Raw genomic sequence first — 15180 nt, forward strand, 5'->3', positions numbered from 1 at the left:
AATCAGAAGTCTTCTGCTAACAGAGTGACATATGGAAAAATTCAAGTGTGTTCAACTGTTGACCAAATTCTGAAGCCTCCAAAAACTGATTTTGAATTCATAGCCCAAATATTATCTAGTTAGTATTTTCTTCTGAAGGAATCAGAGAGCAGGAGTGACTCTTCCTCCACTCAGATGGGGACACACGTGTGTGGCTCTGATGGACCACACAGGGGCCCAAGGATCCTGGGAGTTCTCTGAGTTTGAAAAACAGAGAAACAGCTCTCAGGACCACAGAGATCATAGATGGGGAAGAAAAGGGAAGAAGTTGAAAAGGGTCCTCCCATCTCTCTGCCCTGCTGCTTCCAGCCCAAGCCCAGCAGGGGGACAGCGGGACCCTGAGCTATGGAACTTTCCCCAAGCGCACAGAAGAAGGAGCCCCTGGGCCCATGTCTAGAGCTCCCGAGCAGGTGCAGTGTGAGCCCTCTCAGGGAGCCCCCACTGGGCAGACCAGAGGAGGGTATTTCAGCCTCGCATCCTGCATGGATTCCATGGACGGAGTGTGTCCTCTCAGAACTCACGTGTTGAAACTCTAGTTCCCAATTGGCCGGTGTTTGGAGACGCTTTGAGGGGTAATTAGGTCATGAGGCTGGAGCCCTCAAGACGGGATTAGTGCCCTTATGAGAATACACGGGACAGTTTGCTTCCTGTCTCTGCTCTCTGCCTTGTGAAGATACAACGAGAAGACGATGCTCTACAAGCCACAGAGTGGTCTCACACCAGACACTGGGTCTGCAGGCACCTTGGTCTCGGAGGTTTTGCCTCCAGAACCAAGTGGCATAAATTTCTGTGCTTAAGTCACCCAGTCTGCGGTGTTTTGGTTATATCCGCCTGAGCTATCTAAGACAGTGGGTACATACACTCCACCACCCTTCCATCTCTGTGGGTGAGCAGAGACATGTTCACAATGTGAGACAAAGCGATGGTGCATCCATTTGGCCTGGTGCAGACTGAGCCTGGTTGAAGGGTAGACTGAGCGCCTCTTCAACTGCCTGAGAAAAGGAACAAGATGAGGAAATAGAAGATGTCCTCTGAAGTGCGGAAACTACGCAGTTATTGTTGTGCAGTCGCTCAGTCGGGCCCAACCCTTTGCAACTCCAGGGCCTGCAGCACACCAGGCTTCCCTGTCCTTCACTATCTCCCAGAGTTTGCTTAAACTCACATCCACTGAGTTGGTGATGCTATGCAACCATCTCATCCTCTGTTGCCCCCTTCTCCTTCTGCTCTCAATCTTTCCCAGCTGAAACCATAGCTATTAAATATTGGCCATTTAAAATTATTATGACATATTATTTTCATTAATTCATTAAAACAAAGATCTGATCCACATAAATAATAATGCACTGTTTAGTAAGCACATCAGTGGCCCAAGCATGTACAAAGCACTTTACACAAATTCTCTCATTGTTTTCCTTCCCACGGCCCTCCAAAGTAGCTTCTATTGTGCCGTTTTACAATTGAGGAAGCCACATCTGAGGATCTGAGTGGTTAAATAACTTATCCAAGGGCATAACAGTAAATAGCAGAACTGGGACTTGAAGGCATTTCTCTCTGACTCAGAAACCAATTATCATATGGGGACTGTGTGCTTTCTTTGAAACTACTCCGTGAATCTAAAGTCATTCCAAAATAAAGAAGGTTATTTAAAAAATAACATTCATTGTCTAAATCGATTTACTAGGGTATTTTTTCAAGCAACTTGTGAGACTTTTGCTTTGTTTATTTGCTAAATTTCATGGAAATTTTGAAAGTGTGTTACATCGTCACCTGGGGGTCCTTCCGGCGTCTATATTCCTAAGTGTTCTTTTATTTCTTCACGTAAAACACTCAGAGTAGAGCCTGCCACGTGGAAAGCTCTTAATAAATGTTAGTCATCACCGTCATCATTATCATCATCACTGTCTTCACAAACAACCATTGGTTACTTTATATTTTAAAAGCCAGCAAACATATTAATCCCCCCTCCTAGACAGTGAAAGACTCAAGAGTAGGGCCCATAGTAGGTGCTTAACCTATTATTGAAACAAATAAATCCCTGTGCTCACAATTAGATCTCGCAGCAAAGACTCTTCTGACCAATGGGCGGTTTGTTCCTGCTTCTGTTTCTAATTCTCCTTAGACCTGGAGGAGCAGGGGTGTTGTCAAAGTGCTGTGTCCTCCGTGACTCTTGGCCACTTTGTAAGAGAAGCATCCTTGCTCCAGCCAGCTGATGGCCTGGGGTCGGGATGCAACTGACTTAAAAGCCCCCATTCCTAAGACAGTTTTCCTCTTGCATGTCCTCCTTTGGCTCTAACTCAGTCAAGTCCAGCTCCCTCTTTGCTGTGCTGTGCATCAGGGGAAAACCCATAAACGGGAACGCAATTGGTGTGCTCCCTCATCCCTCATGGACACAATTTAAGAGGAGGCAGATTGTCTTTTCTTGCTGTCATGTTCGCTTCATATGCCATGTCCCCATTTTCACTAAATGCTAACAACTGTTTATGAATCCCCAGGAGCCGGGAAGATTAGGGGCATGGTTCCAGAAGCCTGATGCATCAGGAAATGTGAACTCTGAAAAACAAAAGTTTTCACTGAGGCTTTGCTGAGCTAGCACACTGTGTGTGTTCACTGAGACAGCAGGCCCCATCACATGAGTTTTCTCAACCAACTGGTGATGCCTGACCAGGGTACGGCTTTCAGAGATGTTAGTTCTAGGTAATTGCTGGAAAAACCCTCTAGCTCAGCGCTACCCAACAGAACTTGTTGCAACGCTAGAGATTTTTACGTCTACCTTGGCCAATAAGGTAACTACAAGCCACATGTAGTTATTAAACACTTCAACTATAGCTAGTGCAAGTGAGGAGCTGTTTTATCTGTTTTAACTTACTGAGACTTAACTTGCTTTATGTGGCTAGTGGGGAAGTCCAGGAGGCTTAGTGGTAAAGAATCCGCCCACAGTGCAGGAGGTGTGGGTTTGATCCCTGGGTCAGAAATCTCCCCTGGAGAAGGAAATGGCAACCCACTCCAGTATTCTTGCCTGGGAAATCCCATGGACCGAGGAGCTTGGCTGAATACAGTCCATAGGGTCACAAAGAGTCCAACCGGCTGAGCGCCTAAACAGCAACAAAGTAACGATCATATTGGGTAGTGCAGCTCTGGGTGAGCAAGACTGGGAATGCAGGACACTCAACACTAAAACAAGACAATCCCAGGCAAACTAGGATACTCGATCACTCTAAAGCAGATTCCTTTGCAAAATATGTTTGGCATTTTGGGAAGCATGAATTAGACATGTGCTGGCTATAGGTAGAGTGAAAGGGAGAGAAACACAGAGGCAAGATAAGGAACTGAGTTTTCCTTCCCAAGCAAAACACACAAAAAATATTCTTTCAAATGAAAGGATTAATGTGCTCATGGAGTTGATTCTTCAAACTGAAATAGCCTATGTAAAACTGCAATAAAAATACGAATATAGGAAACACCAATAAGATACTTGTCCTCAGACTACCTGAGGACACCATCAGTAACCTACTTGAGCATATTTTGAAGCCCCCTCAGGTAGGAAAATAGAAGGTAATTGGTGAATTCACTGAAAAACCATGCCTGTCTTGATTTCCTCCTCCCAGCCAAGGGAAGGGTTAAGAACCCTTAGAATTTTCTTCTTGGATATGCTTTTTGTGGGAAAGTCTTCTCTACCCCAAAGTCTCATCTACCTGCCAGCCAGCAAGCCTGAAACTCACCTTGAGTGGCTTCCTCTGGAGTAAGCATTGTCCTCTGTTAAAATACAGATATCTTCTAAGAGGGGTCGCAGAGGACCATATATTTGTATCATTTTGTAATTCAAAAATTTATTAGATCTGAACTACCAAGATTGTGAAGGAATGAAATAAAGCAGTAGTCTCTCAACACCTTTGATTATGTATTCTTATCAAGAAAACTTTTGAACTCTGTCCCCAGTATATGTATATTTATTGGTAACTACTGTCTATCCAAGAATACACAGAAGAACTGTACGAAAAAGATCTTCATGACCCAGATAACCACAATGGTATGATCACTCACCTAGAGCCAGACATCCTGGAATGCAAAGTCAAGTGGGCCTTAGGGAGCATCACTACGAACAAAGCTAGTGGAGGTGATGGAATTCCAGTTGAGCTATTTCAAATTCTAAAAGATGATGCTGTGAAAGTGTTGCACTCAATATGCCAGCAAATTTGGAAAACTCTGCAGTGGCCACAGGACTGGAAAAGGTCAGTTTTCATTCCAATCCCAAAGAAAGGCAATGCCAAAAATGTTCAAACTACCGCACAATTGCAGTCATCTCACACACTAGCAAAAAAAAAAAAAAAAAAAATTCTCCAAGCCAGGTTTCAACAGTACGTGAACTGTGAACTTCCAGATATTCAAGCTGGATTTAGAAAAGACAGAGGAACCAGAAATCACATTGCCAACATCTGCTGGATCATCGAAAAAGCAAGAGAGTTCCAGAACAACATCTACTTCTGCTTTATTGACTATGCCAAAGCCTTTGACTGTGTGGATCACCACAAACTGTGGAAAATTCTTAAAAGATGGGAATACCAGACCACCTGACCTGCTTCCTGAGAAATCTATATGCAGGTCAGGAAGAAACAGTTAGAAGTGGAAATGGAACAACAGACTGGTTCCAAATCGGGAAAGGACTACATCAAGGCTGTGTACTGTCACCCTGCTTATTTAACTTATATGCAGAGTACATCATGTGAAATGCTGGGCTGGATGAAGCACAAGCGGGAATCAAGATTGCTGGGAGAAATCTCAATAACCTCAGATATGCAGATGACACCACCCTTATGGCAGAAAGCAAAGAAGAACTAAAGAGCCTCTGGATGAAAGTGAAAGAGGAGAGTGAAAAAGCTGGCTTAACACTCAACATTCAAGAAACTAAGATCATGGCATCCAGTCCCATCACTTCATGACAAATAGATGGGGAAACAATGGAAACAGTGAGAGACTTTATTTTTTTTTGGCTCCAAAGTCACTGCGGATGGTGACTGCAGTTGTGAAATTAAAAGATGCTTTCTTCTTGGAAGAAAAGCTATGACTAACCTAAATAGCATATTAAAAAGCAGAGACATTACTTTGCCAACAAAAGTCTGTCTAGTCAAAGCTATGTTTTTTCCAGTAGTCATGTATGGATGTGAGCAATGGACCATAAAGAAGGCTGAACACTGAAGAATTGATGCTTTTGAACTGTGGTGTTGGAGAAGACTCTTGAGAGTCCCTGGGACTGCAAGGAGATACAACCAGTCCATCCTAAAGGAAATCAATCCTAAATATTCATTGGAAGGATTGATGTTGAAGCTGAAACTCTAGTCCTTTGGCCACCTGATGCAAAGAACTGACTCATTTGAAAAGACCCTGATGCTGGGAAAGATTGAAGGTAGGAGTAGAAGGGGACGACAGAGGATGAGATGGCTGGATGGCATCACCGACTCGATGGACTTGAGTTTGAGTAAGCTCTGGGAATTGGTGATGGACAGAGAAGCCTGTCGTAACGTGGTTCATGGGGTTGCAAAGAGTCGGACACGACTGAGCAACTGAACTGAACTGAACTATCTATCCAGGGCTTTCCTGGTGGCTCAGAGAGTAAAGAATCTGCTTGGAAAGCAGGAGACCAGGGTTCAGTCCGTGGATCTGGAAGATCTCCTGGAGAAAGGAATGGCTACCCACTCCAGTACTCTTGCCTGGATAATTCCATGAACAGAGGAGTGTGGTGGGCTACAATCCATAAAGTTGCCAAGAGTTAGACACAACTAAGCAACTAACACTTTTACTGTCTATCCATATGTTTTAATAAAGCATTTTTAAAAAATATTTTGAAGAAAAACCCCTCTTTCTGTTTTGTTTTATTTTGCTTTGCTTTGCTGTTCTCACGTCTCTAGTTCATTTGCTCTAAATCGGCATCCGTATTAAAATGTGTTTGTAATTTCAGTCATCTTGGTTACCTGAATCACACTGGCTTTAAAAGTAATTATGTCTTAGGTGTCTTGGTGTCATTAAAAAGAGTTAAAAATTATCCTGTTTCACATTTTAGCATGAATTACTTAGGTTTTATTTCTCTTATTTTGCTCCTTCACATTTAAACCTTTCTTGTACATTTCTTTTTCTTATCATTGGACCATTGGAGGACGGTGGTGAACTGGAGATATAGTTAATGAGATACATATGAGAATGAAATCAAGGCATTGGGTCTGGCTCCTTTATGGACCAATTTACTTGTGGTCTTGCTGTCAGCGGTCACTAAACTTCATTGTGCATAATAATTAGCTAGAGATCTTTTTTAACCGCTGATTCCAACCCAATAGATTCTGTTTCAGTGGGTCTGGGGAAGAATCAGCCTTTGGAATAAGATCCCCTCCCCGCCCCTCCCATGCAGGCAGTCCATAATGGGGCTGTACTTATATCTCCAGAAAACTGGAGGAGACTGAGGGAATGGGTGATCACCAAGGCACCCTTAGTAGCGAGTAAAACCGTCTTGACATTATAACGTAGTGACAATTGCTCAGAAGCATGACCTCTGTCACAGAATTGCTAGAAACGGGGAAACGGAGGGGCAGATGTGTGGCTGTGGGTGTAGACGTGTGCAGATGCAGCCCCACGTTTCTATGACGCAACACTTAGAATTGATTTTCTTTCTTAAGAAGGAAGCTTGTTTTGAATGTATCCATTTTCAATATGCTAAATCCTTTAGACATTATACCTTTTTAGTCTTAAGCTTCCAAAGAGTTATTTGCAAATTCATGTCTCATGAACAGCTGTGCCACACACACCCCTGCCAGTCCCCCAAAAACAATTGTTTAAATCAGATATCTTGATTTGTGGTTCGTAGTGAGACTTAGGTAGATGCTGGGACACTAGGAGAACACACTAAAAGAACTAAAAGACACTAAAAGAACACAAACAGCTTATGACATCCAACTGTACGCTTTACTTTTTGCCACAGATGGGTTATGTAATCAGGAGGACAGAGACAGTTGAATAATTCACTTCCTAGGAACCTCTTAAGCCCAGTAAGCATACAGACCCTAAATAGATGAGCCTAATCCCCAGATCCTGAGCATATCCAGACCTGTCTGTACCAGCATGAACACAGGGCGTGGTTCTGAAGATAGGATTCAACGTATGCCCACTGATTAAGAGAATGGTAGCTATTGTTGAAATATAAATAAAACCCCATTTCAAATTCAGGCTCTTTGTAAAGTCTTCTTGCAATACAATGTTCACTTTCACCACTTTCTTCTCTTTTCTTTGTTTAGAGACATCATTGACCTCGAAAAGTCACTGTGGGTCATTAGAAAATTAACTTCTTTCTTTGCTTATAGGAATTAATTTGGCAAGCTGCGATTAATTGAGCAAGAATGCTTGCAGTAACCATATTTTGTGTATCTAACCCTCTGAGTAAGATTGCGCCCTGTAATTACTTTCAAATGCTGCCTAAGGTTACATCTTGAGGGCTCAGGGTTGTCAGAGGGCTTTAGGGAAACCCTCATGATGTGAGAGAGGAAGGTTTCTTGTTGCTTGATTTCACAGAAGTCAAATCCTCAAGCAGAATTCTATGATTTGCTGCTCATTGAAAGCAAGTCAGTCCTGAGAGAAAGGTATTCCGGGGATCATTCTAGATCAAATCCCTGAGATTTGCTGCTTCAGTTCAACAGGAAGATCTAACAGCAGAGGCACCACGACTCACCCTAACCAGCAAGGTAAACTGTGATACAGAGGGTTTACGTGAATTTAGCACTTTATCCTATTCCCCTCCCTCCAGGGCCACTGTGGTCCCCCAACAGATTTCTTCCCCACTCTCTCATACGCCTTCAGGATGTTTTTCAGCGTTTCTCAAGTACTTATCAGTTTCATCTCTTTTAAGCCAAGAGGCTGAAGAGCTGTGACAGGGTGGAGCGGATTGCATCAGGCTTGATGAGTGGCGCTTAGGGGCCAGTAGTGGGTGTGTGAGGGGTGCCCTTTTCTTCCCCTCTGCTGCTCCCAGCTGGAAACTTTGCCACCAAAAGTTTTCCCTGGCTTGTTTGTGGTAACTCCTCTTGCTGATTGAAAAATAAAAGAACAAAAGACTAGCACCACGGTGCCTGTCAATACCTGGGACATCGGGAAATAAGGCTGCTGCTGCTGCTGCTGCTGCTGCTAAGTCACTTCAGTCATGTCTGACCCTGTGCGACCCCATAGACCTCCGGCAGCCCACCAGGCTCCCCCGTCCCTGGGATTCTCCAGGCAAGAACACTGGAGTGGGTTGCCATTGCCTTCTCCAATGCATGAAAGTGAAAAGTGAAAGTGAAGTCGCTCAGTCGTGTCCGACTCTTAGCGACCCCATGGACTGCAGCCTACCAGGCTCCTCCATCCATGGGATTTTCCAGGCAAGAGTACTGGAGTGGGGTGCCATTGCCTTCTAGACGGTGCTAAATTCCTCTTAGCTTTATTCTTTCTCAGGGTATAGGGGAAACTTTTTCTGATTGTGTTAGTGAAAGTGTCAGTTGCTCAGTTGTGTCTGACTCTTTGCGACTCCGTAGACCATAGCCTGCCAGGCTCCTCTGTCCATGGAATTCTCCAGGCAAGAATACTGGAATGGGTTGCCATTTACTTTTTCAGGGGATCTTCCTGAGCAAGGGATCAAACCCGGATTTCTTGCACTGCAGGCAGATTTTTTACTGACTGAGCTACAAGGGAAGCCCTTTTCTGACTGTAAAGAAGAGAATAAATTACAGCTCGACCCCTAGGCTTTGAAAAGAAGAATGACGAAGGAAAGGGTCCTTTTCTCAACTTGTATGCACTCAGTGTTCCAGAGATGATTCATGGTGTGTTCAAATGCTGGGTGCCTGAGGCCCTCCCAGTACAGCTTGGCTGGGTAGGTGTGTTTGGTGTGGCCTAGCATTGGTGTGAAAACCAAAGCAGCAAGTGGCAGACACACCTTGGCTTGCTCTTATCTGTGCCTCATTGGATTTTTATGGTCTAGATCTTCCAGAGATGGCCACTCAGCAGCACAGAGTCTGCAATGACAGGTGTACTTGCCAGGGGCCTCCCGGCAGCAACAGTGCTGTATTGGTAAGCTAACATAACGGTGACTTGGTGCTTTAAAGTTTAGGGAAGTTTTCACTAGATTAGAGGAGGAGTACTTGAGCACATCATTGGGGAGGATGCGCAGGTGAGGAAGGCCGTTCAGTGTTTTGGAAAGCACATCTCTATGACACCCTGCTGACATTTGCCCTATAGGAGTTTGATACTAGAGACTCACTTTCAGTGGGTATTTTAAGAACACAAGGAAGCAAGATGCCCTGCGTAGTGTTTAAGTTGGAGAAAAGGACACGTGGAGAAGGAAAGGGCATCCTGCTCTTAGATCTCAATGTATCTACTGGGCAGGGAGATTCCTCATCACCCCCTCACCCCTCCGTCATCTTTGACCAAAGCAGTTTAAAAGGCATTAAACCTCTCCATGCGATTTCACATGAGAACTGGAATTGAGCAGACATCTGGCAACACTTCACTGGCACAAAAAACAAATGTTCAGAAACCCCAGCTGGAGTTCTAAGAAGCCACACAAATCCACATCGCTGCCCACCCACTGGAGGGCCCCTCACCCTCTCCACAACTGCTCATCTTCACATACTGATAAAGCTCAAATACCAACTCCCAGGCATGGAGCTCACCTCCGGCAGCCCGAGTTTCCTAAGAGTGAAAGGCAGGGAGTCAAGACCATGCCAGCTTCCTGCGTGCAGGGGGTCTTCCAACCCAGAGCTCCACCAGCCACCGGCCGCCTCTTGCCCAAAGGTCAGAAACGCTGAGTCGGCCGGGCAGTGCCCTCGCCCCCTTACCTGGTGATGCAGCCACCTCTCTGTCCCAGCCAGTTGTCGGTCTGGTAGGATGTTTACCTGCAAACTGTTTTTCTTAAGACTTAGCCTCACCTTGTTGGTTTCCACAGGGATGGCTCTGTTCCCAACCACGATCATCACACGCTAAGTTGCAAAACAGAAGAACGAGAAGGGCAACTCTGGTCTGGGGAGTCCCTGGGGCTGGCTGTTCGTGAGAATGGTCTCAAAGGTGAGCAGGCAGCATACCTGACTAATGACAGGTATGGGGACAGCTGTGGCTCCCAGGGAGTGGGGGCACAGTCGCTGGCAAAAGCCACTTTTGTTTTTTGGTGAGTGGGTGTTCAGAGGCAACTCCCTGCAAAGCTAGCGTCGTCCACCCGAAGGAAGAATGTACAGAAACAGGGCAACGGAGGGAGAGGGTGTGCGTGCGTGTGTGTGTGTGTGAATGCAGCACAAAAGGTTTCTATCAATGAAGCCAAAAACTGGATTCCCTTTTTTTGAAGTTGCTTTATTGAAGTATCAATGTACAGAAAACCGCACATATCTAGGGCTTCCCAGATTGGTGATAGTGGTAAAGAACTTGCCTGCCAATGCAGGAGACATGGGAGACGCGAGTTTGATCCCTGAACTGGCAAGATCCTTTGGAGGAGGGCATGGCAATCCACTCCAGTATTCTTGCCTGGGAAATCCCATGGACAGAGGAGCCTGGTGGGCTACAGTCCATAGGGTCACACAGAGTCAGACATGACCGAAGCATCTTAGCATGCACACACATATCTAAGGTGTACAAACTGGTGAGTTCAGATGTATGCAAAGACATGATACCATCACTATAATCAAGGTAGCAGACATTTCTGAAACCTCCCAACTTTTCCTGGTATTCCTTAGGCTTTTTAAATTGTTTTTGTTTCTTGTGATCAGAACACTTAACATGAGATCTACACTCCTAACAAAATGTTAAACGCAGGACCTTGTCTTAACTGTAGGCATATGTTATACAGCAGATCTCTCAAACTTCTTCATTTAGCATAACTGAAACTTTATACCCATTGAACAACAGCTCCACATTTAGAACTGGTTTTCCTTTAACTAAACCTCTATTTTACAAGAAGTTGCAAGAGCTTTGGGTTCTTCTCCCATAAAGCAGCATGATTCAGCAGTGGTTTTCAAACATTTCTTTTTAAAACACTGGAAGCCTCTTTTTTTTTTTTCCCCAAAGTCCTATACCTGAGCCCCAAACTACAAAAGAGATCAAAGCAGAGGGGCTATGGTTGGAGTGGGTGCTGGCCCCAGAGACCCAAACCCTTCACTGATCCCCCTCTCTGTGTTCAGGAAAGCCCCAGAGGCAGCCACATGGAGGCCCTAAAGCTCCCCAGAAAAAATTTAACGAACACGTGGATGAGTAGGAAGGAGTCTGGCAAACCTGCGTTTAGATTCTGAGTCTGCTGTGTGTGATCATTGACACCTTTGGTCACTCATTAACACCTCTGCACCTCAGTTTCCTCATCCATAAAATGGGAATCATAACACTTATGTAGCTACAAGGATGGCAGAAAATGCAGTTAAGGCACTCGGCACCGGGTCTGGCACATGGGCTCTTTACATGACTTGTTGGTTTAGTTATTTCGGGAAGTGTTGGGCTGTGGCCAGGAGAGTAAAAGAGTGACAGCAGGGAGACTTTCCTCAGCTCAGAACTGTTACGATTGTTGCTATCTTATCTGGCAGTCCTTTCTTAAAAGCATCTGAATGCTTTGTTTGGTATTCCCTCTTTGAAAATGGGACAGTGAGGACAGTAAATAGACAACACATTAAATGGGAGAAATCTATTTGCAAATTACATATCTGATAAGGGTCTGATATTCAAAACATATAAAAAACTCCTATAACTCAACAGCAACAAAATAATATCAAAATAGGTAATGACTTGAGTAGTTATTTGTACATCTCCAAAGAAGATATACAAATGGTCATCAAGCTCTTGAAAACATGCTCAACATCCTTAGTCGTTAGGGAAATGCGAATCAAAACTACAGTGAGATACCACTTCACATTCACAGAGTTGGCCATTGTAAATGGCACAGAAAATGACCAGTGTTTGTAAGGATGTGGAGAAATCGAAAACTTCCTACATTGCAGATGCGAATGTAAAATGGTACAGCATATATAAAAGGGTATAGTCCCTTAAAAAGTTAAATATAGACTTGTCGTATGGGCCTAACAATTCCACTTGTAGGTATATACTCAAAGGAGTTGAAAACAAATGTTCAAACAAAAGCCTGTAAACAAATGTTCGCAGCAGCATTATTCACAACATGCAAAAGCTGTAAACAACCCAAATGTTCATCCACTGATGAGTGGATAAGCCAAATGGGCTATATCCATACCACAGAACATTACTCATCCATAAGGGAATGAAGTCCATGCCAAAACATGGATGAACCTTGAAAACATTATACAGAGTGAAAGAAGCCAGATACAAAAGGCCAGATATTGTGTGGTTCTATTTATGTGAAACATAGGAAGGAGCAAATCTATAGCAATAGCATTCAGATGAGTGACTGCCAAGGACTGGGGGAGGTAGAGACGAGGGAGTTACTGCCAGTGGGTAGCAGTTTCCTTTTGTGGTGATGAAGTTCTGAAACCAGATGGTGCTGATGGTTGAGCAGCATTATGAATGTACTTGATACCACTGAATTGTACACTTCAAAATGATTAAAATATAAGTTTTCTGTTAAGTGTATTTTATCACAATTAAAAAAAAATGGGACAAATGTTTATCTAGCCAAGATACAGCTTGTGCATTTATAAAGTGATTTTGGTTTTTCTTTTTTCGTTGACCTTCTGGCATACACATAGCAAAACACAGCCCTAAAATGCCAGGACATTGGTGCTAAAGAAGACTCGTTCTTGTTTCAGGGGCTCACCTCCCTCCAGAGGGCCAAGGACAACTGAACTGGAGAATGAAAATGAAAGTGAAAAAGTCACTCAGTCGTGTCTCTCTTTGCGACCCCATGGACTGTAGCCTGCCAAGGTCCTTCGTCCATGGAATTTCCCAGGCAAGAGTTCTGGAGTGGATTTCCATTTCCTTCTCCAGGGTATCTTCCTGACCCAGGGATCGAACCTGGGTGTCCCGCCTTGCAGGCAGACGTGTTATCGTCTGAGCCACCAGGGAAGCCCCCATGGAGAATACGAGTGCCCATTCCACCCTTGAGGGACAGCTTGAAAGGGAAATGTTCCAGGAACCAGGCCCAGAGCCTAACTGGGTTGTGACCGAGCACTCTAGCTTGATTCCTTGGACATAGCTACCCTCAGCCTCGTTGGAGGGTGCCACATTCAGGCCTTGGCTTATGAGATGGCCTTGCTAAGCTCATAACACTTACCCTGGGCTCCTGCCCTAGGAAGGGGACATGTCAGGAGTTATAGTTTCAGGCACCTTTCCTGGGATTTCAAATGAGACCCAACTCGGGGGCAGGATTTGGAATCCCGTGGGCTGTTTGGCCCACACACCTCCCCTTGGGCCACCTTTGCCGTTGCCATTATTCTAACTGGTGGGGCAATCACTGTACCCCTTTGCACAGCTCTCATCTGGAGAATCTTAAAGCTCTTTACACCATTCCATTCCATCACAGCCCTTTTTAGCAACAACCTTTTTTTTTTTTTTTTTTTTTTGCATTCCAAACTATAAAAACAAAATTCTTGGTGAGGCAAGCAGACTCCCTTCAGCCAACTAAAGGACACTCCTTGGGTAGGGAAACTCCTGCCCATTCACTTGGGATGGCTTTAGCTCACATCTGCCTGTTATACGCAAATTCTGAGCCTGGTCTGAGCCAGCCTCTTGGGTTCCAGGCTCTTAAAGGGAGAGTTGGATTTGATCTGCTTCTTTTGTCTTCAGCTAATTCCCGTTTTATCATTTAACAGCCTAAATTTAGTTCAGCACTCCATCTTCATAGTTCAGCTTTCCAATGTGCCATCAGGAACAGAAGTAACTTTGAGTGGGAGGCATTTGAGAGGGGTGGTGTGGGGCTTGGGCCAGTAGGTAGGAGGAGGGGCTGCTGTATTAGCAGAGCTGGTTTCTGACACTTCTAGGTTGGCCTCAGACACAGAACAGACCCAAGTACCACAGAATCCCTCTGATCCAACTGAACAGAGGTTTAGAGCTGCAGTGAAATAACTAATCAGTTCTTTCCTTCCTACATCCATTCAGCAGTGTGGTGTGTTGGCATAGTGCACGGTACTTGTTAACCACTCCATGAAAAGAAAGAGCCACTCACTCTGATTAGCTGTCAGAACTAATTTTCAGCCGTGTTATTATATGGTAAGGAGGAAAAAGGAAATCCAAGGAAACTGTGCTTACGGCCAGTGCCTAATCAGGTTTTTTCCCCTTCGTCTGTTTCCTACAAAAGCTGCCTAGAATTACTGGTGTGAGCCATTAGGTTCCTCTCTTCAAGTGTTAATTAAATGTGATATTTTAAAACATACACTCCTCTTTCCAGGTAGAACAAACTGAGCCTTTTGTAAGCTGTTCAGTGCCCATTGGTCCCCCTTGCAGCTCTACTTCATTGCCTTGTACCTTTTATTCCCCTGTTGGGCCACAGTTCCAGCAGCAATAAGTACAGAGCAATTATTTCTGCCAGAAGTGTTCCCCCTTTCAGAGCCTGAAAGGGGGTTGCCTTATTTTGGTTGTGTGTATCTGTGTGCTTGAAAGAAAGGCATATTATAATATCAGGCCTCTTTGTTTTCCCTCTTTTAATACCCACTGGTTCTCCAAGATGTCATTGGCAAACACAACACCATTTGCTTTTGTTCCCTTTATAAATATTTTCCACTTGAGCCCTATTTCTTACTTATAACTGCTGAGTGTCTTGCTACAGAAAACAACTGTTCCAAAGTAGTAGACTGAATGAACGCAGTCTGTGTGGTTCAGATTCAGGAATATTTACTATACTTTTGAATTGAAATGCCTCAGAATTTGAAGCAGCTTATAGTCTCTTGGGTCTTTGAAAGCAACTCAAATGGTCGGTTTGTGTGTATAAGATGGGAGCTAGGGGCAGGTGGTGAGACCTGGAAAATCCAATGAAGCTGTCCTGTCTGTTCCAGTCATGAAATTATCCATTCAGTAGCAGGTGCTGAATGCTTGTTATGTGTGTGCTGCTCTCACACAAGTTAGGACACCCAAGGTGACCTTTTAATCCAAGTAGAAAGCTGTACTACACACTCCATATCAACAAGTTCAAGGAATCAGATCTCATTGTTATTATATATCTATGAAAGGTGGAAACCCTATTGATGGCTCAGTGGGAAAGAT

At 44.3% G+C, this 15180-nt stretch overlaps 1 protein-coding gene and 1 long non-coding RNA gene across 4 annotated transcripts in view; one reads left to right on the forward strand and one right to left on the reverse strand.

Annotated features, from left to right (window-relative positions):
• Window positions 1–10028, reverse strand: part of LOC102406581 (androgen dependent TFPI regulating protein) — a 90120-nt gene extending 80092 nt beyond the window's left edge. The window contains exon 1 of one of the 2 annotated variants that reach the window (XM_044927088.2): window positions 9879–10028. In XM_044927088.2, coding sequence (XP_044783023.1) covers window positions 9879–10013 — 135 coding nt within the window. In that variant the 5' untranslated portion in view covers window positions 10014–10028. The remainder of the gene's footprint in view (window positions 1–9878) is intronic. The other variant, XM_025265710.3, reaches the window with a different exon arrangement.
• Window positions 1–12945, forward strand: part of LOC112579372 — a 28394-nt gene extending 15449 nt beyond the window's left edge. Inside the window, exons 1-4 of one of the 2 annotated variants that reach the window (XR_006543977.2) lie at window positions 7527–7760; window positions 9023–9111; window positions 9986–10104; window positions 12792–12945. This is a non-coding gene — a long non-coding RNA (uncharacterized LOC112579372). Of the gene's footprint in view, window positions 1–7526; window positions 7761–9022; window positions 9112–9985; window positions 10105–12791 lie in introns of those variants that run through there. The other variant, XR_003103790.2, reaches the window with a different exon arrangement.
• Window positions 12946–15180: the final 2235 nt, after the last annotated feature.

Source organism: Bubalus bubalis, chromosome 2, assembly GCF_019923935.1.
Source record: "Bubalus bubalis isolate 160015118507 breed Murrah chromosome 2, NDDB_SH_1, whole genome shotgun sequence".
Classification (NCBI taxonomy): Eukaryota; Metazoa; Chordata; class Mammalia; order Artiodactyla; family Bovidae; genus Bubalus; species Bubalus bubalis.